The following is a 24,778-nucleotide window of genomic DNA, read 5'->3' on the forward strand; positions in this document are numbered from 1 at the left end:
TTGTTCCTCTTTTTCCCCACCTGTGGAACCAACTTCCACATTCTCTTCAATGTCATTCTTCCCCACAGGTCTTCAAGACAGCTGTTCACCACAATCTGAGATCTTCCCCAATCAAAACCCATGATCTTTTCTACTCTCGTTACCCCCATTCCTCCCACAACCATTATTTGTCTGCCTCCCTCCCTCTGACTTTGTCTTCGGCTCTGCAGTTGGTGTCTCCCGCCTCTCTTGGCTGTCCCCTTTGTCGTGTTACATCCTCATCCGTTCAGTGTACCAGTACTCGCTCTTCCACGAGCCTCGACTATGTAGACAACAAAAAACCCTGACTGGGCATCCTTCATTGTGCAAGATCTTTCCTTGGCCAGTCTGAACTTTTGACAACCGACAGGGCCTTCATTCTTACCTTGATGGAGTACCGTACCGTTCTCTTTGGATGGGTGCCTCTGCCACATGCCTTGCCCTTCTTAATGCTGTGGAAAGCGATGCCCTCAAAATCGTTGGGATCTCCCATGACGAAGCTGAGTGTCTGGGCCTGTTACTTTCACATTGTGGGTCGGTTGGTGGCCTCTCTGTATTCTTCCACCTCATTTTAGCTCTTGCACCCTCTGCCCTCACTTGGTCCCTCCCAGGTTTCTGCAGGGTACACACAGTTTGCCAGGAACCCTGTTCTTGATCAGCTCCCATAATCCAGGCTCACCGATCCCCTCCACTCATTTGTTCCTCTTTTCTCTCGCTTGTGGAACCAACTTCCCCAGTCTGTTGAGTCCCATTCTTCCCTGCAGGGCTTCAAGACAGCTCTTGTGAAAGACTTGGAGCACCAGGTGTTATGCTGAGTCAGCTGAAGGAACATCTCAGTTGTTTGAGAGCAGAAGCGAAACGAATCAACCTCTGATTAGAAATTTGTAAAGCGATAAATGTCATGACATCATGTCCAGTGATCAGTCCCACAGTGTTGTTGCTGATTGATCAAATTATCCGAGTTGAGAGGGTCAGCCTGAGGGCCACATATACAACCTTGTGTAAAATTTGTAATGTCACAGAAACAAGAAGAGCAAGCTCAATCAAGGGATTTGATAACCCACCTGGATGCTTTGGGGTCTTGTGGCAGACGTTCATTCATTTTCAGCAAATAAGGGAGTGAATGCCATGTACAGTGTACTGTACTTACATAATACAAATTCTCGTGTCGGTTGTGGTTTTTTTTCTTCACATCGGTGTTACCTGCACATTATGCCATGTTTTTACAACTACGAGGGGGCCCGTTGGTCCATTGGACCAAATTTTCAAAAGCCTTCACAGCCTTGGGCGTTTTTGCTCGTCTGAGAAAAAACAATAGGTGACCCTGTATGGAAGCCTTGGAACCATAATAATAATAATAATAATAATAATAATAATAATAGTTTGAGGTATTTTGGGGTGTTGGTGGTCTTCAGGGTCTTGGGGTTCTTAAAACGTCTTCGAAGGGGGTCTCACCAGTCTAAAGGGTCAATAAGTACATTCCAATGTTACGTAACAAGTAGACACAAAAAGCATCTCTCTCACACACACACACACACACACACACACACACACACACACACACACACACACACACACACACACACACACACACACACACACACACACACACACACACACACACACACACTTTGTTGTATACTTTCTGCATCATTTTATTTATTTATTTATTTATTTATTCTTCCACATGTTGTCCCTTTGTGCCACAGTACCTGGGCAGCTGTTTGATGTGAAGGTGCTGTATCTGGAAGATGTTCTCCGGATCACGGGATACTCGACACAGCAGACGAAGAAAGGGAATTCACACCAACAAAACTGTGAGTCCAATCTTTTGACATGAACACTAACTTACCCGGGCAGCGGACAAACAAACTTTGATGGAGGTCACCAGGTGAGCATGTGGACACGGATGGCTAAAAACGGTGAGAAAACGTAATCAACCTGGCGATCGACTTCGACGACCATTGTGACGCACACGGGACGATGTTTCACAGTTGGGAGAAGATGGTTGATATGTGGAGGTGGGCTATCAGGTTAGATTTTGAAGTATTGACATTGAGGGCGTAAGCTGTTGGAGGTTTTGGAGCGGGTCAGAGCAACATGCTCATTCTGACACTTGCTTGACTTCCAGAAGCTTCGAATAAAAATCCGTCACACTGCACTGCTCTTGGCAGGATTCGAACGTGACTTCTGTGATCTCCTTTCTCTCTGGGATTGTGATTGTGATTTGATCTGGGATTGTGAGTTCAGTATCCTTGTGCCCAGACCAGATTAACATCCACACGTGTGCCATCGGCTTAAGCATTGCATGTAGTGCAGTTTATTCCAGTCTTGTGCAGACATTCAACTGTAATGTTGTGCTGCACGAGTATAATGCTAATTAATTTGCTGGCTGACAGGGTGGCCGAGAGGTGCGCACACTCACCGCTCAGCTAGCTAGTCTGGGTTTGAATCCCGACCCAGCTATAAACTGTCATCTCGGTGTTTCACAGGAAGGGTGATTCATCAATGTGTATTCCGTCTCTCGGATGGACGTCAAACGAGCGTCCCGTGTGCTAGCATTGGTTGGTTGATCTAGATTCTAGAAGATCCCACGGTGACCTTCGCAACTCGTGGGCGAGCTATCGCCGGCACCCTGAACAAATTACAAATTCCTGCCTTTATCTACAGAAGGCAAGGCATCAGCAGCACAGCTGCGCCCTTAGCCAATAATGTTACCTTGTAGTCTTGTGCTTCATACGAAAGCAGAAGAAGAAGAAGAAGAAGAAGAAGAAGAAGAAGAAGAAGAAGAAGAAGAAGAATTAATTTGTTTATCTTGTTCCATTGGCTCTCAAAGGCCTGTTCTTTCAAGACCTCGGGGGTCTGCCCAGGATGCCAATGTCACCTTTGTGTGGTGGTTTTGTATTTTCAGACGGTGTTTCACCGAAACCGTTCTGTCTTGAACAAATGTAATTTTACGTTTTTTTTAATTCAAGATTTATTGTTGTGTCTATTTTAAGAGAAAACCTTTTATGATTTCTTTGTTTGAATTTCATCTCCGTGGGAATAGCAAGTCAGCAAGAGAACCTGAATGAGTGGATGCAGAATAACAGCAGCATCCGTGAATTCCAGACTTCTGGTGCTTTACCTGCCCAACCCAGTGAGGTTATAAACTCACCTGGCTGCAGCGTTGCAAGTGGAACGGATACACAACAGGTGTGAGCATCATCCTCGGCACTCTTATACAGCCATGGCACTCACAGACGTCAATGTAAGGTGTTGTTTGTTGTTCGTAGTGTTGGGCTGATTAGAAAATTTGAATATAACCGATTACCGATTTAAAAAAAAATTAATAATAATAATAATAATAATCGGCCGATAACGATACCGATACCGATGTCGATTAAAAAGTGGTAAATAATGTCATCATAGTGCATTGTGCACCCATTAAGTGGATACAGTGCCGGATCGATGCCCCCGATTGACGGGCTGACGTTATCGAGTGGCTGTGAATCGATCATTTTAAATCCCTTCTCGAATCGATTGGTTCATTGAACGACACAGAATCCTGTCGTCGTTAAACGAGTGACAAGCTGCCAAGTGCTCATTCGATAAGCCATTGACGGATATAAAACGAGAAGGGCACTCGGTGGAGCGCATACCTCCGCCCCGCAATGCCTTATCCAAACACACACACACACTGACAGAGGTGGACACTATGAGAGCAGGGAGGGCTCCGTTCCACTTTCTGAACCCCACATCTGGAGATAACAACCAACGACACACTGCGACGCACGAGAGATTCACCTTTTGATCGCACACCTTGAGCATTCATAGTTTGATGATGATTTTCATTACCAGTGCAGATTTGAAGATACTGTTTGATATTCTAATCACTCGTAGCAATGATTGGGCAGCTTCAAAACGCCATATTCCGTGTTTTTCTTTCAGTCTGAGTCGAGTATTCTTGAAAGTGCGTTGCAAACGAAGGTGGATGCATGTATTACCGACTTGTGGAGAGAGTGTGAAGACAATGCTTGGAATCATTTGCTCTACCTGCTTCAAAGTGAAGGTGTTGACGGTGAGCTTATGTGAACTGTAATCCCCAGTGACCAATGCATTTTGTGTGAAAAACAACAACGCTTGGCCAGGGAGGTTTAAGGAAGCCATGTGTTGACACAAGAAAGGGGAGGAAGGTGCAGCGAGTAAAAATATTCGCCGTCTCTTCCTTATCTGTTTAGACTTCCACAGCCATAATATGCTCTTTGAATACGGCCCTCCGATCACCAACTGTGGTGTTTCGGTGAAATTGTTTTGTGGTCCTTCACACATTCCAACTCACTCTTGGTTTGGCCAACTTGCGTGCGATCATATTGGTGTAATTTCCTGCTCCATCTCGTGATGTCCATATTCCCCTAATAACATCTCTTGCTCCTCTTTCATTCCACTTCATCTTCTGATTACATCCCCCCTGTGGTTTGCTTGTCAAACTTCCAGAAAAGTCAATCAGGAACATTTTCTTTGCGTTCGACAGCCTCATCAGCAGTTCATTTCAACAACGTATCAAAATGCCTTTGTCGGCAGGATGTTTGTTTTCAATTACTTCTTCTGCCAAATATTTACATTGGGAGAAATATCAACGATAAACAACTTTCAGTGTAACCAGAACCTTAACTTGAGTCCAGTGTAACCACCAGTGGACTGTAGGCATAGTGAAAAAGGCATTACTCCACTGATGGTGGCATCTGCACGAGGGTTGCTGTCACAAGTTAAACAGCTCCTGAGCTTCGGTGCTGATCCACGCCTGAAAACTACCAGCGGGATGTGAGTTCTCAGCAAGGATCATTATTGTTCGTGCTCGATGTGAATTATTTACGGCACATTGTATGCATTTTGAAGGACATCATTTTGATAATTTAAAAACTGCTTGATAAAGAAATTGATCAGGTTGTTGTTGTTGTTGTTGTTGTTGTTGTTGATCTTTGACATTTTAGCTGGGTAAATGGAGAGCTGAATGGGCCGTGAATGTACTGAAGGGATGGCAAAATGTTTTGAGCGATTGTTTGACCGACATGCTGTGTTACATCCTTCAGGAATGCATTTGACTGGGCAACAAAATTTGAACAGTCTGATGTGATGAAAGCACTGGAAGCTCACGTGTAAGTACGGCTCTTTTAGCTTCTCTCATTGGAGAATCTGCAGCCACACACTTTCAACCACAACACTAATGGGTGATGTGAGACTTCCAAAGGCCCTTCTTTCCGGTGAACTGACCGATGGCCTGTGGAACATCGGTGTCCCCAAGAAGTGGTATAAAGATCAGTTGAAGGCAACTTTGAAATGAAGCCAAAAGATCAGGTGAAACCGGGTTTGAGGCCCTCGCCCTTGACAGGTCAAAATGGTGTGCTGAGTGCAAAGAGAGGATTGGTCAGTGCAAGCGTTCGCGGGTGGAAGAGTTGAAGTACCGCAGAAGCTGGCGGAAAGAACGGGTGGCTGCGCCTGGCAGCGGCAGGCGAGGGCAAGCAGGAACGGCCCTCCAAGGCGTCCCCAGCGAGAGCAGGCCGAAAGACCCAAAAGGAGCAGAGCGAAAGAGCCCAAAATCCCCGAATCCATAATGCTCCTGGCTTTCTACCCCTTCCCCCACGTCCCCATAATTCTGGTCCATGCCCCACCCTCTCTCGGGTACTGCCCAATTATGGTGGCCCACATCAGTTGTGGCAGCAAATCTAGCCTTTTGTGGGTGTATCTGCCGGATTGCCATCATGCATGCATGCTTGTGTGCAATGGGAAAGGAAGGCGGCTAAAAAAGGAAGGATTTGTTCCTGTTTGTACGTATGAACCTTGTGGAGTGGAAAATGGCTTGGCCGATCACCAAATATGGCATACCTGATGGGATTACTTGTGAGCCGATCTTGGGCACAATGTAAATTTTCCCCTTACCTGTGAGTATGGGGGAAGGACGGCACGGCACATTCATGTCCTTTGTATCATAATGATGGTTAACAATCTTGGCAGGTCGTGTGGAGCAGATTCGTCACACGTCGCAAAAAGTACAAATTTCATTTATATTATAAACACGTGGTTAATTGGTGTTTGTATTTAACTGTATCATGTAAAGTTTGTGTTGTCTAACACTCGTGAAAACCCCGGAGTTATGGATGTACCGACTCCCCCGGAGTTACGGACGTACCGACTCCCCCGGAGTTACGGACGTACCGACTCCCCCGGAGTTACGGACGTACCGACTCCCCCGGAGTTACGGACGTACCGACTCCCCCGGAGTTACGGACGTACCGACTCCCCCCGAGTTGGCTATTTCCATGTGACTCCACCAGGTGACCCTCCATAATAAACGTTCCCATTTCCCCAACACACATCACATTCATAGATTGTTGTATTTACTTTTTCCAATGGAACCAATAATTTTTGTTTTTTCCTGGTCTAGAGATAACAAGGATGAATACGTCCAGGGCTCAGGCAGTGGGGAGGAATTGAAGCTCCTGCAAGCCTATCATCACAGCTTTGATGATGAACAAGTGGATATCAACCTCATCTTGCACATTGTGGACCACATCTGCAGAAGCTCCACCGAAGGTCTTTCTTTTTCACGAACTGAGTCCCTGGAGCATTATTTTTGTTTTTATTGAAATTTTGCTTTTCTGTGACTTGGCAATAATGACATCTTTGTCACAGCCACGATCCCAGGAATCATGATCTCCTTTGAACTGCAGTGTTGATAAGGTGTGGGCTAAGTAGTCAAATTGTCATGGACGGCATGTGTTTCAACCCATCCGACTTCTTCCTCATGATGATAAAATGAGGACAGATGAGGCATTGATTGAAAGGGGACGTTTTATCTGGTCTATTTATCTGTAAACGCAGCCTGGTGTTCCCTTAACGGTTAAGGTGGCTGCCTTGAGATCTTAGGGTCTTGAATTCGAGCAGCTGTCGTGTCGTTGAATTAACACCAGGTGGGTTGACTCAGCCTGCCATCCTTCTGAGGTCGGCAGAATGAGTACGAGCTCACTGGTAACTGGGGGCATTGCATCGGTGGCCGTGCCCCCAGAAAATGATGCAGTCAAGCCGCCACAGGCAACAAACGAGTAAATAAATCTGTAAAACCCTAAACTGGGATTTATAAAATTTTTAGGTCACAGATGCGATTAAAGACATAACGTGAGGGATACAATAAAGGTGGATTAAGAGAATGGAGAGAAGAAACGTTGTCACAATGGGACGTTTTAAACAAAGGATGAAGGAAAGGTCAAATTGAAGTCTTTTGAAGAAGAAGAAGAAGAAGAAAAGTAGTGAATGATGATACAGTAACGAGAACCACACGTGTGGAAGAGGAAGTTGAAACATTATAAGAGACCGTTTTTATTTGTTTTTATTAAAAAATTTTTTGATAAAGATTGCATAAGATTCGGTAAAGATAAGGTTTGTTTTTTTTTGATGCATTTTATGAAGATGAGGTAAGATTAGGTCATGGAAGGTTGAATAAAGAAATAGTGAAGTTGTATGGTAAAAGTGTGTCGGCTCAAATCGAAGGAAGATGGGATGACGGCAGAAGGAGAAGAGTCGGTACTCGTGGATACGTAGGGAAAAGATATGGAGGGAGAAAGGGTTTTTGTTTTTGTTTGTTTTTAATTTTAAGACAAGAAACAGACTGTGTAGTCCGGTGGGATAGAAAGGGGGTGGGAAAAGTGGAGAAAATATGAACTGATGGTAGTCAGGCGAAAATACAAATAAAATTGATCGTGCACCTCGACGGGAAAGATGGGTCGGCTTCAAGGAAACCTGATGTGATAAGATCGACGAAAACTCACAAAATAGTCCAAATTTTGAAACAAAACCGAACTAGGAACACACAGTAAACACGTCGGTAACAAAGTAAACAGTCAAAACTCGACAAATAACGAACGGAAACTTAACTTTGAGAAAGTCGGCAGAGACCCCTGAGAGAACCAGCCGTCGCCTCAAAACCCAGACAAGTCTTTCGGGTGTTTTTGGTCTTTGGGGTATTTTGGGTCCTCGGCGGGTCTTTCTGCTCCTCGGGGTACTTCGGGTGAAGTATTTCAGGTCACAATTGTGAGTGACGTCAGGTCAGCTGTCCAACCAATGGGTGAAGAGTGGACATACATACACACATACACTTGCTCCATGATATTGTTGCAGATTCGCGCCCGCCGGCGTGCGGACGGCCACGTGACTCGAATCGCGGCACGTCGCCCACCGGACGGACAATCCAGTCGTGACCCTCTCGGACTAACGCCGGGAACTAGTCACGGGTGGACCTTTCGGTCTCACCGCGATCGTGCCAATCGTCCCCCGCGTGGGATAGGGTTGCTCGCCAAATTCGACCTACCTAAGTACCCACACGGAGGGTAGACCGGGCGATCGCACCTCGCCGCAGGTCGACTTCGGACACGGGCCACTTTAAGCGACCCGTTCCGTACTATCGGGATAACCGAGCGGTGCTATTCGTCGGCCTCGACGGTTCGATTAATTATCGGGCGTTTTAGCCCACGACCAACACTTTACGTGAAGCAAGATGGAGATTCAATAGAGGAAAAGACGAAGCGAAGCGGGAAAACAGTTCAACAATAAGCACATTTATTTCGCGATGAACGGAAAGCACACATATACAATTACACCAAAAGCAAATGTAATAGAAGAAGAAACACAATATTACACGAAAAGCAAATGCAACAATGCAGATCTAACCGACTACCGGGCACACGGCAACACTTATACAATTTTACTTCACAGACGGCGCCGACAACACATATTCCCAAAGCAAAAGAAAAGAGAACCACCCTCAAGGATGATGCGGGCCTGGGGCCGAGACCGGGTCGGGCCTACCCGTCTGATGATGAGACGCAGAGCGGCGGTGGCGCCTCAACTCCGCGGGCCTCGCGGACAGTGTCTGGTAGGGGGTGGGAAGGGGGCCCCCTTTGTCGCACTATCTCAGCGCGGGGGGAAACAGGAGGGGTTGCTGATGCTCGGGGGAAGGAGGATTTCACCCTGTCTCGGGTCCCGCGGCGAGCGTCTCCTCCTCGACCTCGGTCGCGTTGCTGGCCTCTGCAGCTCCCGGCACCGACGCGAGCACCCCCTCGTCCGCCTTCGCCGCCGTCACCTCTCCACAGCTCCGTCTACTCGCCCTCTCCGTCTCCTCTCTTGGCTCGTCCCAACTCTTCACTCTTGACTTCTCTCACTTCTTTCCAGCTCCACCGACGACTCTCTTGAACTCCGCACAACTGCCTTTACTGACGAACGCAGCCGTTTATATAAGCCCCGTGGCTTCGCTCTTTCACCCTTGACCCTTTGCCTCCGACCCTTCACCTCTAACTGGCTCCCCATTGGACCGAGGAAAAGTGGGCGTGAATGCTTTTTGATCCATGAATTTGCATATCGCGACCTCACTCCAACGCCCTGGAGGCGGGGCCAAATCGCCCACGCTCTCCGATTGGACGGAACAAAAGTGGGCGTGAGTCGTTTTTGATCCGTTTTCTGCGGAAAGTCCGTGATGTTTTTGAATACGCTGCTCGGTGCGCGCCCTACACGAGTCCAGCATCGGCGCCCACAAGTGGCGTGGGAATGACGGTGATGCGATGGTGGCGAGTTGTGACGGTAAAGGTCGTGGCTGTTGTTGTGAAGCGGCGTTGTGGTTGGTGGTTGTTGTTGTGAAGCGGCGTTGTGGTTGGTGGTTGTTGTTGTGAAGCGGCGTTGTGGTTGGTGGTTGTTGTGAAGCGGCGTTGTGGTTGGTGGTTGTTGTTGTGATGGCTGTTGAGACGTGGTTGGTGGTGGTAATAATGGCGGCTGGTCCAAAATAAAGATAGTAAAAGAAAAACGGCTATCCTGAAGAGTCGCAGCCCGCATGAATGACATTTATTCCCTCTAGACAACGGGTTTGGGCCTAACTACACATATACTTACCGAGATATCTCACCTAAGGGACCTGAATGGTGGTTTGCGAATTTGGTCAACCACAACAATATATAGTTTACTGTGGCTGCATGGTTTGGGGCCATAGTCACCACCTGTAAGTGGAACACCAACAGACGAACACACACGGACGACGTAGTTGAGTTCCGAACTTGAGAAAGTACACTTTCTTTCTTTTTAACTTTCTGAAATCTCATCGTGTTGATTGTGTGTGTGGTAGTCGTGAGATTCTTACCATGCTTACCTCGGTGTACAGGTGCCATTCTTGTATTCCTGCCTGGGTACACTGAGGTTGTGTTGCTTCGTGATCGCCTGCTCTCCGACGATCGACGATTCTTCGAACAGAACCAAAGGTACCGATGTCGTGGTGGCATGCGTTCACAGCGTGCAGACACAACCAACCAGAAAGCGGACTTCAACAATCGGTTGATCTTCTCGTTTTCAGTTCCAATAAGTGAGACTGCTGTGATATCTACATTCCAGCAAATGTCCGTTACGAGACTTTTTTTTTTTTTTTTTTTTTTTTTTTTTTTTTTTTTTTTTTTGTATACCTTGGTCGAGGCTCGTATGAGAGCTAACACACAACTCACAGCAAGGAGGCATGAGACAAGAGGGGTGGGAGTGGAAGGGACAAAACATTGGGGAACAGACACAGGTGAACTGTAGAAGGGAGAGGGATGGGGATGGGACGGGGAACATGGCGAGGAGAAGATGGACATTACAGGGACTTTCAGGAAGGAAAGCAGGAGAATTGAAGGAAGTGGGCTTGGGTGGATTATCGGGGGTAGAAAAGATCGAGGATTTGGATGGGGGAAGATAAGAGGTGGTGGTGAACAGCTGTTTTGAAAGCCTGAGGGAAGAATGGGAAAGAATAGAGTGAGGAAGTTTATTCCAAAGGCGGGAAAAAAGAGGAATGAAAGAGTGAAGATGAGCAGTGATTCGTGATTTTGGTAGTTTTACCAGAAGGGGGTTGTTGGCGGACCTTGAGCGCCCTGTGGAAATGTGGTTGGGACAAATCGCAGAGAGAGCAGGGGGGGCAAGGCTGAGGAGGAGTCGGTAGAAGACAGAAAGACCACCGACCAACCTGCGGTGATTGAGTGAGAGGCCCAAAGACTCAGCTTCATTGCGGGAGATGCCAATGATCTTAAAAGCCCTGGTTTCGATAGCGTGAAGTCGAGAAAGGTGGGAGGCAGGAAGGAGCACCAGCCCAGAGGGGAGAGCAGTACTCCATCAGGCTACGGACAAAAGCTTTGTAAGTAGTCAGGAGCTCAAGAGGGCCGAGGAAGGACTTAGCACGATTTGGAGGATTCCCAGTCGGCGACTGGCTTTTGAGGCAAGGTTGGAAATGTGACTTTCCCAGGAAAGGTCATGGCAGATAGTGAGACCCAGAAGCTTGAAAGAAAAGACTTCTTCCAGAGGATTGTTGAGAAAGTGGATGGGGGGGTTTTGTAAACGGTCCTTTCATAGAGACATAGTGAGAGTGTGAGATTTGTGTGGATTGAAAGACATGTTCCACGTGTTGGACCAGTTTGTGATTTTATCCAGATCTGCAGTGAGCGAAGAAGCTGCTGCTTGCCGGTCTGAGGGATGACAGATGGTACGGCAGAGGGTGGAGTCATCGGCAAAGAGAAATAGAGGATTTTCCAGAGAGTCCGAGAGATCATTGATGAAAACCAGAAAAAGAACAGGGCCCAGAACGCTACCTTGAGGAACTCCAGCCTGCACAGGAAGAGGGGATGAAAGAACTCCATTTAGGGCCACACGTTGACTGCGACAGGAGAGGAAGTCTGCGAGCCATGAGTGGAGATGGCCTTGAATACCATGGGAAGAGAGTTTGGTGAGTAGGGCAGGGTGCCAGACTGTGTCAAAAGCACGTGATATGTCCAGGGATACGGCTCGGATTTCTGTCTGGCATTGAGGACCTCCATCCATTGATGGGAGAGCAGTAGCAGCATATCCAGGGTAGAGTGACCTGGTCTGAAACCAAATTGATGATTGGAAATCAAGCCATTGGAGAAGAGGAAGGATTTCATGTCTGAAGCGATGATGGATTCCATAACCTTGCTGATGATTGGGAGAAGGCTGATTGGTCTGTAGTTACAGGGATCTGTTTTTGCACCTTTTTATGCAGGGCAGTGATGTTAGCAGATTTCCAAGCAGATGGCAGATGACCTTGGGAAAATGAGAGGGTGAATAGAACAGAGAGAGGGTGAGCAAGAGCAGAAGAGCAGGCTTTGAGGACACGTGGGCTGATGCCGTCTGGACCGGTTGCAGAATCTGACTCGAGGTTTGAAAGCAAGCTCTCCACCTTGTCAGGAGAAAAGGATACAGAGTCCAGGGACAGTTGGGTGCGACTGGGTAAAGTGGGTAGAGATAGTGATGGGTTTGGGACACAAGATTTAGCTGCAAACACCGAGTTTAGACATTCAGCTTTATCACGTGTGGAATCAGCAGTGCGGCCATTTGAGGTAAGGGAGGGGATGGAGGGGGAACATACACCAGAAACAGATTTGATTAAACGCCACCAGGATTTTGAGGAGGGAGAGAGGTCTGAGAGTTCAGACTTGAGATGAGAAAGATGTTGTTTTCTGGCTCTCCTGAGGGTAGATACACACTTGTTCCGAGCTTTGTGGAATGAACTGAGATTATTCTCAGTTGGGTTTGCTTTCCATGAGGCAAAGGCAAGTTGTTTCAGGACAACTGCCTCGCCACAAGCTTCAGTAAACCAAGGGCGGGAGGAAGGGTAAGACAACTGAACACGAGAGGGGATAAATCTGTGCATGAGGGAGAGCAAGTTTCTTTGAAAGAATTCCCAGGATGAGTTGATGTTTGAGAAAGTAGTGATAGGAGACCAGTCTGTAAGTTTGATGGTTGCTCGAGACCCTGCCAGTCGGCTTGAGTGAAATGCCAGACTCGACGGCGGTGAGGTGGTTCTCTGATAACAGCCAGAGAGATGTCCACTTTAACAAGGACGTGGTCAGAAGAACCAATTGGAGCGAAGGAAGAGCAGCAGATATTGTCAGGGAAATTTGTCAAAATCAGATCCAGAAGAGATGGAGTACCATTGGTTGAGATCCGGGTCGGGAAGTTGACCGATTGAGTCAGTCCCAATGAGTCACAGAAAGCTTTTGCTGACGTCCCATGGCAGGTGAGAGAGGTACCCACACCTAGCCAACTGGCGTGATGACAATTGAAGTCGCCACATAAGAGGAAGAGAGAGTTTGGATGAGAAGATAGAAGATGGTCCATGTTTTCGGAGAGTGAGGTGTAGATGGAGTCATCACTGTTCGGTGGACGGTACAGTACACATATAAACATGAGGTGGGAGTGGAGGGGAAGCCGAAGCCAGAGGAAGACTTAGCCAAGCAAAGCTCGGTCACCATCACCACCATTGTTCAACCCACTGGGGGTGTTGGGGGGGGGGTGGTGGTGGTGCCATAAGGAGAGTTGAAACACTCGTACGATGATATAACGATGGTTTTCGTTGCAGGTGATGTTATAATATTATTATTTACCTTATAATAAAGGCACTCAAAGATTCTCAGAAAGCTCCAAAACATCACCAGCACGACAGAGGCTTTGATGGAAGTTTTTCTCATCGAGTGGAGATAAGATTCTTCCATGATGATTCTGATCATTGATTTACTGTCATTTAAAATTTTTAAATGTACAAAATTAAGTTTATATATGATAACAATTTAATTTATAAGCTACATTGTAAGTTTATAACTTTTAAGATTAAAAAAAAATAGAGCGAAGGAGAACGCGAAAGCGAAGAGGAAGAAGAGGAGGCCCAGGAGTTTCCAGAACGAAAAAAAAAAGTGGTTTGTGAGTGTCTTCTGGAGTGAACGTTCTGAGAGAGCGCTTACAGAGCAGTAAGATGCACACAAAGCTGAGTGGCGCATTAGAAATCAGAGTGGTGATTGCGAAAGCATACGAGCACACTCGAAGCTGACAATTTTTTTGTGTTTGTGAGTACCAAACCGTTTGTGCCCGTACTCATTGGAGAATCTCATTGATAAAATGGTGTTTTTAACCCCTGAATATAAAAACACGATCCCAGAAATGGTGTTTTTTTTTTTTGTCATCAACTTTCTCCACCAATCAGAAGCAAGCTTTCATCAGTTACCATGGCATTTTGAATTGTATGGAAGCTCATGATTCGTCCTTTGGTTTGACGTCAGTTTAAACTCATTTGCATACACGTCACTTCCACGATGGTCGCTCGAGCTTTATGGGTTAACCCTTTCATTGGACACGAGAATTATTTAGTTATGAAAGTGATTCTTCACCATTTGAGAGATTGGGCCTAAAAACGATGTATTGCACGACATCTCAACAATGTATTCGGCCCGATATGTTCTTGATGGATCAGGCATTGCATGGCGGAGGCGTGCGCTCTACCGAGTGCCCATGTAGTTTCCTTCTTTCTTTTGACACCAGGCTACAGTTGTTCACACTGCACTCCAACCTGCAAACAGCCGATCAGAAACGGGTCCTCAAGCCAGCTGATCCAGGCACAAGGAAGATAGTAAGATATATTTATATATTTATCTCCACACTTTTGTGAAAAACAAACGGAGGGATATTGTAATCGGGTCTGTCCGTCCGTTCGTCGTGCTATCTCCTCGACGGATGTGCGGAAATTCACCAAATTTGGGAGTTATGATCACCACGTGCCATCAATTGGTAGTTATAATCACCACGTGGCATGAATGTGCAACAACAGGATCATTTTTGGCCCTGCCCTGGGTCAGAAAGGTCAATGACGGGCACAATTTCAAACATTTTTTTTAATGAAGCTTGGTGAGTGCAATCGACATTGGTGGACATATTAAATATGTCATAATATTTTGGGATTTCACCTCCCGTTCATGCCACAGGGGACGGGGCCTTCAGGTCATGGGGTCAAAATGAGGGGGGGGGGAATTTAAATTCAAAATGTCATATTGGGTCATTCGTGGTGGAACTTTCAGACACCTTTCAACTTTGCTTTCGGTGGAAAGCGTGGGTTATAATTCAGGTGACCGAATTCAACCAGCCAATTATTTTTGAGGTCAACTCGGACCAAAAGGTCAACGTAGGCCCAAGGTCAACAACTAAGGTGGTGTTTCTAAAATCGTCAGTTTTCATCCCATCGAGTTGAAATTTGAACAAGACTTTCATAACAGCTCACTCCATTAAACCACCAATTGTTTTTTTAGGTCCGAGGGTCAAAAGGTCAACACAGACGGAATTTATAAAATCGTCAAATTTCATCCGATTTTCTTGAAATTTCCACAGGGTTTGCATATCATGTCACTAAATTCAACCACCCATTATTTTTGAGGTCAACATCGGTCAAAAGGTCAACTTTGGTGGAATTTCTAAAATCCTTGTTTTTTTCAATCCGATTGACTTGAAATTTGAAGAGGATTTCCATATTTCGTCAATGAATTGAACCACCAATTATTTTTCAGGTCAAATTTGTTGTATGGGTTTCATAAGTATCGTGCTGTGCACGTCTTTCTTGTTTGTTTGTTTTTTTTGTTTTTTTCAGATTCTTTCTACAAACATAGCAGAAACAAGTATAACGGTGATTGATGTGGAATTTGTGATCGATTCTGGGAGAGTAAAGACGGTGAGGTGCTCTGAGATTTGAACATGCATGTTTTTCAACCCAGTGAAATTTAACTTCCTTCTCACGTGACCAAAATACTGTGCATCTTGTACACTGCAGCACTGAGGTTTCCTTTCGTACATATTACCACTTAGTTGTGCTGTGATTTCAAGCACATCATAGGTTTGTTATAGAACCCAGCTTTCAGTTGTTTGTTCCTGTTTGGTTGCGTTATTTGTGCAGCTTTTTTATACATATATATACATTGTCGAGCCTCATATAAGAGCGAGCACACAGAACTTATAACAAGGGGAGCAGGAGACAAGAGGGGTGGGAGAGGGAAACACAAAACAGTGGGGAACAGAGACATTAGGATATCTGTGGAAGGGAGAGGGATGGGGAAGGGAACACGGGGAATACAAGATGGACACGACAGGAACTTTCAGGAAGGAAAGCAGAGAATTTGAAGGAAGTGGGCTTGGGGTGGATTGATGTGGGTAGAAAAGATCGAGAATTTGCATGGGGGACGATAAGAGGTGGTGGTGAACAGCTGTTTTGAAGGCCTGGAGGGAAGAATGGGATTGAATAGAGTGAGGGAGTTGATTCAAAAGGCAGAAAAAAGAGGAATGAAAGAGTGAAGGTGAGCAGTGATTCGTGATTTTGGTAGTTTTACCAGAAAGGGGTTGTTGGTGGACCTTGAGTGCCCTGCGGCCGGGGGTGGGGGGGGAGGCCGGAGAGGAGACGGAAGAAGACAAAAAGATCACCGACCTGCCTGTGGTGAGAGAGTGATAGGCCCAAAGATTCAGACTCATCGTGGGAAATGCCAATGATCCTAAATGCCTTGGTTACTACAGTGTGAAGCCGAGAAAGGTGAGATGCGGGAGCACCAGCCCAGAGGGGAGAGCAGTACTCCATCAGGCTGCGGACGAAAGCTTTGTATGTGGTCAGGAGCTCAGGTGGGCCGAGGAAGGACTTTGCACGATGGAGGATTCCCAGTCGGCGACTGGCCTTGGAGGCCAGGTTGGAGATGTTGCTTTCTCTGGAAAGATCATGGCAGATAGTGAGGCCCAAAAGTTTGAATGAAAGGACTTCTTCAAGAGGATTGTTGAGAAAGTAGATGGTAGTGGGGGGGGGCGGGGGGTGGGGGTTCCAGTCGTTCCTTTCGGAGAGACATGGTGAGAGTGTGAGATTTGTCCGGATTGAAAGACACGTTCCACATGTTGGACCAGTTTGTGATTTTATCCAGATCTGTAGTGAGGGAAGAAGCTGCTTGCTGCATGTCGGTTTGAGGGATGACAGATGGTACGGCAGAGGGTGGAGTCGTCAGCAAAGAGATATAGAGGATTTTCCAGAGAGTCGGAGAGATCATTGATGAAAACCAGAAAAAGAACAGGGCCCAGAACACTGCCTTGAGGAACTCCAGCCTGGACAGGAAGAGGGGATGAAAGAACTCCATTTAGGGCCACACTTTGGATGTGACAGGAGAGGAAGTCGTCTGTGAGCCATGAGTGGAGATGGCCTTGGATACCATAGGAAGAGAGTTTTGTGAGCAGGGCAGGGTGCCAGACCGTGTCAAAAGCATGCGATATGTCTGGGGATATGGCTCTGATTTCATGTCTGGCATTGAGGACCTCCATCCATTTATATGGATGAAGGTCCTCTATGCCAGACCTGAGATCATGCAGTATGTAATGGAAATATTGAGCTGGTATGTAATGAATAATGGTATGCAATGGAGAGCTGGTATGTCATGGAAATATTTTGTGCATTCATAAACTTTGCAGTGCACAATATTTAGCTCACCTGGAACGGAGTTTTGGGGAGCTTATGGGATGGCGCGCCGTCTGCCCATCCGTCCACAAATACTTTCGACTTCCCTGACACCACTCATACGATTTCGATGAAACTTGATCACAACCTTCATCACCCATGATGTACCAAAGATTGTTCACGCGAGTGAAAAAAATTGAGGTCTTCGGAATTCTACAGTGGGGTTGCCCCCAAAGGAGGTATTTGCTTTCTTCTCAGAAACGACATACACAATTCCGATGAACCTTCACCATAACCTTCATCACCCGTGATATACGAAAGTTTGTTCACGACATTGAAAAAAAAATTGGGTGGTCGAAGGGATTCTACATGGGGGTTGCCTCCTAAAATATGTATTTGCTCTCTTCTCTGAAACCACACACACAATTTCGATGAGACTTGACCACAACCTTCATCACCCGTGATGTACCAAAGCTTGTTCATGGGATTAAAAAAAAATCCATGGCTATTTACTTTCTTCTCCATTACATATTTTGTGGGTCAACCATTCCGACCAGTGGTACCCGAGTTATCTTTTCCAGCCGCTACTAGGTGAGCGCCCAGAGGTATTACCCCTGTTTTTAGTCCCTCCCTCCCTCCCTCCCGAAACCACCTCTTAAATTGTTCTTGTTTTTTGTTCCTTACAGAACTTTTATGATGCCATAAGCTCTGTCACTCTGCTCCAGAACATTTGGATCTCGAAAGCAAGTGCCATACAGAGGCGTGGTCGGTAAGCTTTTCACATTGGTTGCCATGGACCATAAGAGTGCAATTTAATGATGACACGTTGGTTGCCATGGACCATAAGAGTGCAATTTAGTGATGACACGTTGGTTGCCATGGACCATAAGAGTGCAATTTAGTGATGACACGTCGGTTGCCATGGACCATAAGAGTGCAATTTAGTGATGACACGTCGGTTGCCATGGACCATAAGAGTGCAATTTAGTGATGACACCTTGGTTGCCATGGACCATTAGAGTGCAATTTAGTGATGACACCGGTTGCCATGGACCATAAGAGTGCAATTTAGTGATGACACCTTGGTTGCCATGGACCATTAGAGTGCAATTTAGTGATGACACCAGTTGCCATGGACCATAAGAGTGTAATTTAGTGATGACACATCGGTTGCCATGGACCATAAGAGTGCAATTTAGTGATGACACGTCGGTTGCCATGGACCATAAGAGTGCAATTTAGTGATGACACCTTGGTTGCCATGGACTATTAGAGTGCAATTTAGTGATGACACGTCGGTTGCCATGGACCATAAGAGTGCAATTTGGTGATGACATCGGTTGCCATGGACCATAAGAGTGCAATTTGGTGATGACATCGGTTGCCATGGACCATAAGAGTGCAATTTAGTGATAACACATCGGTTGCCATGGACCATAAGAGTGCAATTTAGTGATGACACCTTGGTTGCCATGGACTATTAGAGTGCAATTTAGTGATGACACGTCGGTTGCCATGGACCATAAGAGTGCAATTTGGTGATGACATCGGTTGCCATGGACCATAAGAGTGCAATTTAGTGATAACACATCGGTTGCCATGGACCATAAGAGTGCAATTTGGTCCACTGTAATCACACTTTGTTCCAGTGATCGAGGAAAAGATGGCATGAAATGGGGTCAGGGCAAGTGAGAGCGATTGGATTTGGTACTTTTACAGATGAAAAAGCAATTTCATAGCCATAAATTTTTCGGATGAGAGCTTGAAAATGCTTTCAGTAAATCACTGCAGGACATTCCAAAGTAGGTCATTTAAAGCATTAGAAACTAGAATGCACATGTAGGACATGCTTACATGCACCATTTTGTTTCTGTTTTCAGAGGTCATGGTTGTTTTGTTATTTGATTGATTATAAGTAGGAGCACATGCTCCCTGCGGGAGCGGCTGGGTGGTGGTTTGGGGGGAAGAGTCATGCTATCTTCATGATTTATGGGTCCCCACCAGAGGGGCGATCTTCTGAGCGTGCAACAGGTCTTCATTTGGGTTCGGGTTAAGGTGCAACATGTCTTTGCACTGACACACCTCTTTATTTGGGTGGTGTATCGGCCACAGACCGCTGCCTCGCTCACTCCCGAAAATCAAAATAACTCGGGTTACATAAATTACCTCGACTGGGTAGTGCATTTCACAGCAAAGACTCAACCATGAGACCAAGGAGCTTTCAAAAGACCAAAAAGGATAAAGTTGTGGAAAGGCACAGATCAGGGGATGGGGATAAAATATTTCAAAGGCCTTCAATATCTCTTGGAGCACAGTCAAGACAATGATGAATAAGTAGAATGTATTTGGTTCCACTAAGATCCTGCCTAGATCAGGTGGTCCCTCCAAACTGGAGGACCAAGCAAGGAGGACACTGATCAGAGAGGCCACCAAGAGGCCAATGGCTACTGTGAAAGATCCACAGGCCTTCATGGCAAAACCTCGAGGAGAAACTTCACACACATGTTCCCCAAGTCTTGGGGATACCAGGGTGTTCACGAGTAATTAATAGGTCACATGGTCTAGCAGCCATGTTTGATTGAACAAAAATGTTTATAAACATCATTTCTGTTGAACCGCTTCATCGACTTCATCGATCTATGAAGTGGTTCAACAGAAATAATATAATTTAACAATGCATGTTTCTTCTTTATCTTCCCCTTCCATTTAAAACATCCATACCTGCATGTTGATCCAATCAGGGCAGGGCGCTGCCGGCCTGGCATTTGCTTTCACTTGTTCAGTCGCAGACGCTTCATGAACATGGACGAGTATCAGACTCCTGAGCTGTTACGAGAGCCACTGCAGGTGAGAAACGTGTGAACCTCAATTTCCCTGAAGATTATAAGAACCTAAACAAGGAACACTGGTTCATCATTTAGGTTCTTATAATTCCTCATGCACACCAGTGATGACATGATGTTGATCAACATCCTGGTTTGGAGCTATTTTTCTGTTGGCTTTGCATTAAGTGTTTCTTTAATTTAACCTTAAATTCTGCTTGTATTGGTGGTTGAACTGCAGTGAATAAGTTTCAGTAAGGATTCACTTTTTTAGTTCGCCTGTTTGAAGAACAGAGAGCTATAGCGATACCCCCGGCGTGAGCGTGAAAATGTTAAAGTTTTTGGTGCAAGTTATTTTTTCCTTTCTAATGTTTTTATATACCACACGATTTTTTATACGCCCGAAATATATATCGGGACGTATTATGTGATACCGGTCGTCCGTCTGTCCGTCCGTTATTGTCCGCACTCTAACTCCCAAAGTTTTCAACTTTCACGTTTCATACTTGGTACATTGGTACAGACTGTGGAGACGGTGTGTCACGACATACGTTCGTCATCTAAAGTGGTTGCCATGGCAACCAGGATGCTGTTTTCCATCCGTTATTGTCCGCACTCTAACTCCCAAAGTTTTCAACTTTCACGTTTCATATTTGGTACATAGGTACAGACTGTGGAGACGGTGTGTCGTGACATACGTTCGTCATCTAAAGTGGTTGCCATGGCAACCAGGATGCTGTTTTCCATGTAGTAGCACAATTATGCATATACCTTCTTGTTCGGGCGTATATTGTGCTCACTTGCGTTCTTGTTACTGATTACAATATACAAATACATATATTGCTTTAAAATTACTTGGATCAGACTTCACTGCAATGCTTTCTAAAAATTATTAATTACTAGTGTGGGCCCGTAGAGGCGGGCCCGTCGGGGCGGGCCCGTAGGTGCGTGCCAGTATGTGCAGCTTTGTGCCTGCAGTATCAGGTCCCCAGCATCAATTGTGACGTCATATCAAACGAAGAAGAAGAATTGTGACGCCCTCTCTCTCTCTCGCCCCCCCCTCTCTCCCCCTCCTCTCTCACCCCTCCTCTCTCGCCCCACCTCTCTCGCCCTCCTCTCTCCCTCCCCTCTCTTGCCCCCTCTTCCCCCCTCTCTCCCCCTCCTCTCTCCCCCCTCCTCTGTCCCCCCTCCTCTCTCCCTCCCCTCTCTTGCCCCCCTCTCGCCCTTCTCTCTCCCCCTCCTCTCTCCCTTCTCTTGCCCTCCTCTCACCCCCCTCTCGCCCTTCTCTCTCCCCCTCCTCTTTCCCCCTCCTCTCTCCCTCCCCTCTTGCCCCCCTCTCACCCCTCTCGCGCCCTTCTCTCTCCCCCTCCTCTCTCACCCCACCTCTTTCGCCCCCTCTCTCCCTCCCCTCTCTTGCCCCCTCCTCCCCCTCCTCTCTCCCTTCTCTCTCCCCCTCCTCTCACCCTTCTCTCTCCCCCCTCCTCTCTCCCTCCCTTCTCTTGCCACCCCCTCTCACCCCCTCTCACCCCCTCCTCTCTCCCCCTCCTCTGTCCCCCTCCCCTCTCTTGCCCCCCTCACCCTCCTCTCTCGCCCTTCTTTCTCGCCTCCTCTCTCCCCCTCCTCTCTCGTCCCTCTCTCTGTAAATGTATTCACAAATGTCTACCAAGCACAACGATTAATTCCAACGTTGGGAAAAAACAGGTTTCAAACCCTTGGGAAACAGCTGTTTCCCTCTGGAAAATTCAAACCTTGGGATTAATTAATAATTTGAATAATAATCAAACCTTGGGAGTTTGTCACATACCCAGATATGGCACATACCCAGAGAAAGGCACATACCCAGGTCCCCAGTGTCGATTGTGACGTCATACCAAACGAAGAAGAAGAATTGTGGGGTCAACCCTTCAAAAAAAATTTTTTTTTTTAATTAACATTAATTGTGACGTCATTCGTGATGTCATAGCGCCGTGTCCTATCATTGGTTCACAGATACATGGCCGTAACTTGGGAACCGCTCGTCCGATCGATATCAAACCTCAAAAAGGCACATCCGCGGGTCCCCGGCAATATTCCTGGCAAATTTCAATGAGATCGGCCCGGCGGTCCTCGAGAAACGGCGGTCGTAGACAGACAGACAAACAGACAGACAAACAGACAGACACACACACAGAGATTGCTGGAATTATAGATAGATTAGACGAGTCTTTTAAAAACGATAAATGTGTAAACAGGCGAGCATTGGCTGGCTCTGACAACAACTCTGGTTATGTTTAGTAGGAAAGTCTGTATGTTTTAGGCCCTGTACCTTTCAAAACGCGAGACGTTATCACCTGTGCCACCAGAGGTGGACAGAGGTTATGTTTTCACCCCTGTTTGTCTGTCTGTCTTGTCTATCTGTGACCAAGATATCTCAAAAAGTTATGGACAAATTTGGTGGATAGGTTGGGTGTGTGACATGACATGACATGACAGACAGGTTGGATGAATTGATTCGATTTTAGTGAAGATCCAGATCCGGATACTCTTAAGTTTTAGCTCACCTGGAACGTAGGTCCAGGGATGTTACTGGATGGCTCATCGTCCGTCCGTAAACACTTGCCTCAAATTAAGGGGGTTTTGCCTCAAATATTGGTGTTTCATTCACAAACCGACACTGAGATACAGACCAAACTCTTCATGAAGTATAAGAACCATGCCGTAAACTTGAGTTGTGCTACCCATGACCATACCGCTTCAGGAAAGGGGGGGCGGGGCATGGCCCCTTCCCCCTAATCCCTCATTTTCACCCCGTCAGTCCCTCACGGGGCTATTTTTGTAATATTTCGAATAAGATAACCCCATTTTGACCTCATGGTCATCTCAAGTCAAATATCAGGTCACGGACTGAAAGACCATCTGCAGTATGTGGTTTGTTTCAAGTGTTTCATAACAGCTCGTTATCTTCACCGATGATGTAGAACAGGAATAGATATTATTTCGGAAAATCTCACCTATTTTATGATAGGACACCGACCTTCAAACCCTTATACAGGTAGTTTGGCAAGGTAGATGGCCGAGCAGACCTCTTGATTCTTAATCTACAGACATCAAACTACAGTATAATAGAAACCTGGAAATTGAAGGAAGTGGTGTCCCGTCCATCCCGAAATCCCCGGTCTGGATCCCGAGCTGTTGAGATACTGTATTGATTGTGAGTTGTTGTGAAGTGTTGTCAGATCCCTGTTGTTGGAACCCTCATTGATGCCATTGTTTTTGCCTTGCTGTTCTCGGATTCGGTGCAAACACCTGGGCTCGTATTCAATGTGAATGGACTGTTTGAACACGTCACATCCTCCTCCTTCTTATTTCGGCTACTCCCGTTCGGGGTCGCCACAGCGGATCATCCGTATGATCCGCATAGTGATTTGGCACATGTTTTACGCCGGATTCTCTTCCTGACGCAACCCTGGTCGCCTCTTACGACGCAGGGATATGGTACACCTATTCTAACCGGGGCATACACCGGCCCAGTATACTAGTACTCATTTCGCCGACCTCGGAAGGATGACAGGCTGAGTCAACCCCTTGGTGTATTAATTCAGTGGCCCAACGGGGCTTGAACTCAGGACCTTTTGGATCCCAAGCCGCTGCCCTAACCACTGCGCCAACACCAGGCTTATTTGAACACGTCACATGTCTGACTCAAACCGAGAAAGATCGAGCATTGCTTTGATGATAGTTTCAGTGACGGTAGCTCAGAGGTTATTTTCCTTCTTGCATTGAATTAATTGCCTTTCATATTTGATGTGCTCACACCTCACAGGAACTCAGCCTTTACACGAAGCTGCTCGCTCCAAGGAATGTGACTGTGGAACAGTTTTTGACCAAAGCCCCAGAACCACCATCTTCACTGCTGATCAAGAATGCCATAACTCAACTCAAGGTCAGAACCCCTGCATATCTCCAACAGTATTTTCTCTGGCTTCCTTAGCAATCCTTGAGGACAATTTTTTTCGTCGGTCAGAAGATTATTTGTCTTGTCACCAATCGCCATGTTACTGAGAAGGTGATGTTTGCATTTGTGGAACAATAGAAGAGTTAAAGCACTGTTCACTTTAGTTTCCCCCTTTTTGAATGGTCTATTCAGGCAATGGATGCCATGGATGAGTTTCAAGATCTCACTGTGCTTGGACATCACCTCTCTGACTTCCCGATTGAGCCTCGTCTTGTAAAGATGGTGCTGTCTAGCGTGATGCTCAAGTGCCTGGACCCTGTGCTCACAATAGTATGCTCGTTGGCACATCGTGAGCCTTTTTGATGCCTTCCCAGAGTTCCCAAGGACATGCTGCATGGGCCTGTCGCCGCAAATTTGCAGCCAACACCTACAGTGACCACATGGTCTTACTACGTGCATTCCAGGTTTAAGGGTGGGGGTGAACTGGTTATTTAATGACCCCATATGTTGTGCAGTTTTGCGCCAGGCCTTTACCTTCCCACCGACTCTTTTCACATTTTTTCTGCAGGCCTGGCAAAAGGCCTACGCAGAGGGATGGGAGCAAGCTTTTTGCGAACGCAATTACTTATCTCAAGGCACCATGGAAATGATCGTTTGGATGAGAGCTGAACTACTTGGGCAGCTTCGAGCTTCTGGTCAGCCCTTTAGAGT

General features: G+C 46.4%; 1 protein-coding gene across 1 annotated transcript in view; it reads left to right on the top strand.

Annotated features, from left to right (window-relative positions):
- The window catches only part of LOC147007865 (3'-5' RNA helicase YTHDC2-like), a 94,953-nt gene that overhangs the window by 37,286 nt on the left and 32,889 nt on the right, over positions 1 to 24,778 (top strand). The window contains 15 exon segments of the mRNA XM_085866369.1: positions 1,728 to 1,835; positions 3,068 to 3,213; positions 3,949 to 4,078; positions 4,695 to 4,821; positions 5,091 to 5,156; positions 6,443 to 6,591; positions 10,199 to 10,295; positions 14,386 to 14,473; positions 15,482 to 15,562; positions 17,998 to 18,080; positions 20,053 to 20,158; positions 23,936 to 24,055; positions 24,260 to 24,425; positions 24,428 to 24,531; positions 24,636 to 24,762. Coding sequence (XP_085722495.1) covers positions 1,728 to 1,835; positions 3,068 to 3,213; positions 3,949 to 4,078; positions 4,695 to 4,821; positions 5,091 to 5,156; positions 6,443 to 6,591; positions 10,199 to 10,295; positions 14,386 to 14,473; positions 15,482 to 15,562; positions 17,998 to 18,080; positions 20,053 to 20,158; positions 23,936 to 24,055; positions 24,260 to 24,425; positions 24,428 to 24,531; positions 24,636 to 24,762 — 1,698 coding nt within the window.

Source organism: Eptatretus burgeri, chromosome 24 (assembly GCF_056783735.1).
Source record: "Eptatretus burgeri isolate ZD-2024b chromosome 24, Ebu_testis_v1, whole genome shotgun sequence".
NCBI lineage: Eukaryota > Metazoa > Chordata > Myxini > Myxiniformes > Myxinidae > Eptatretus > Eptatretus burgeri.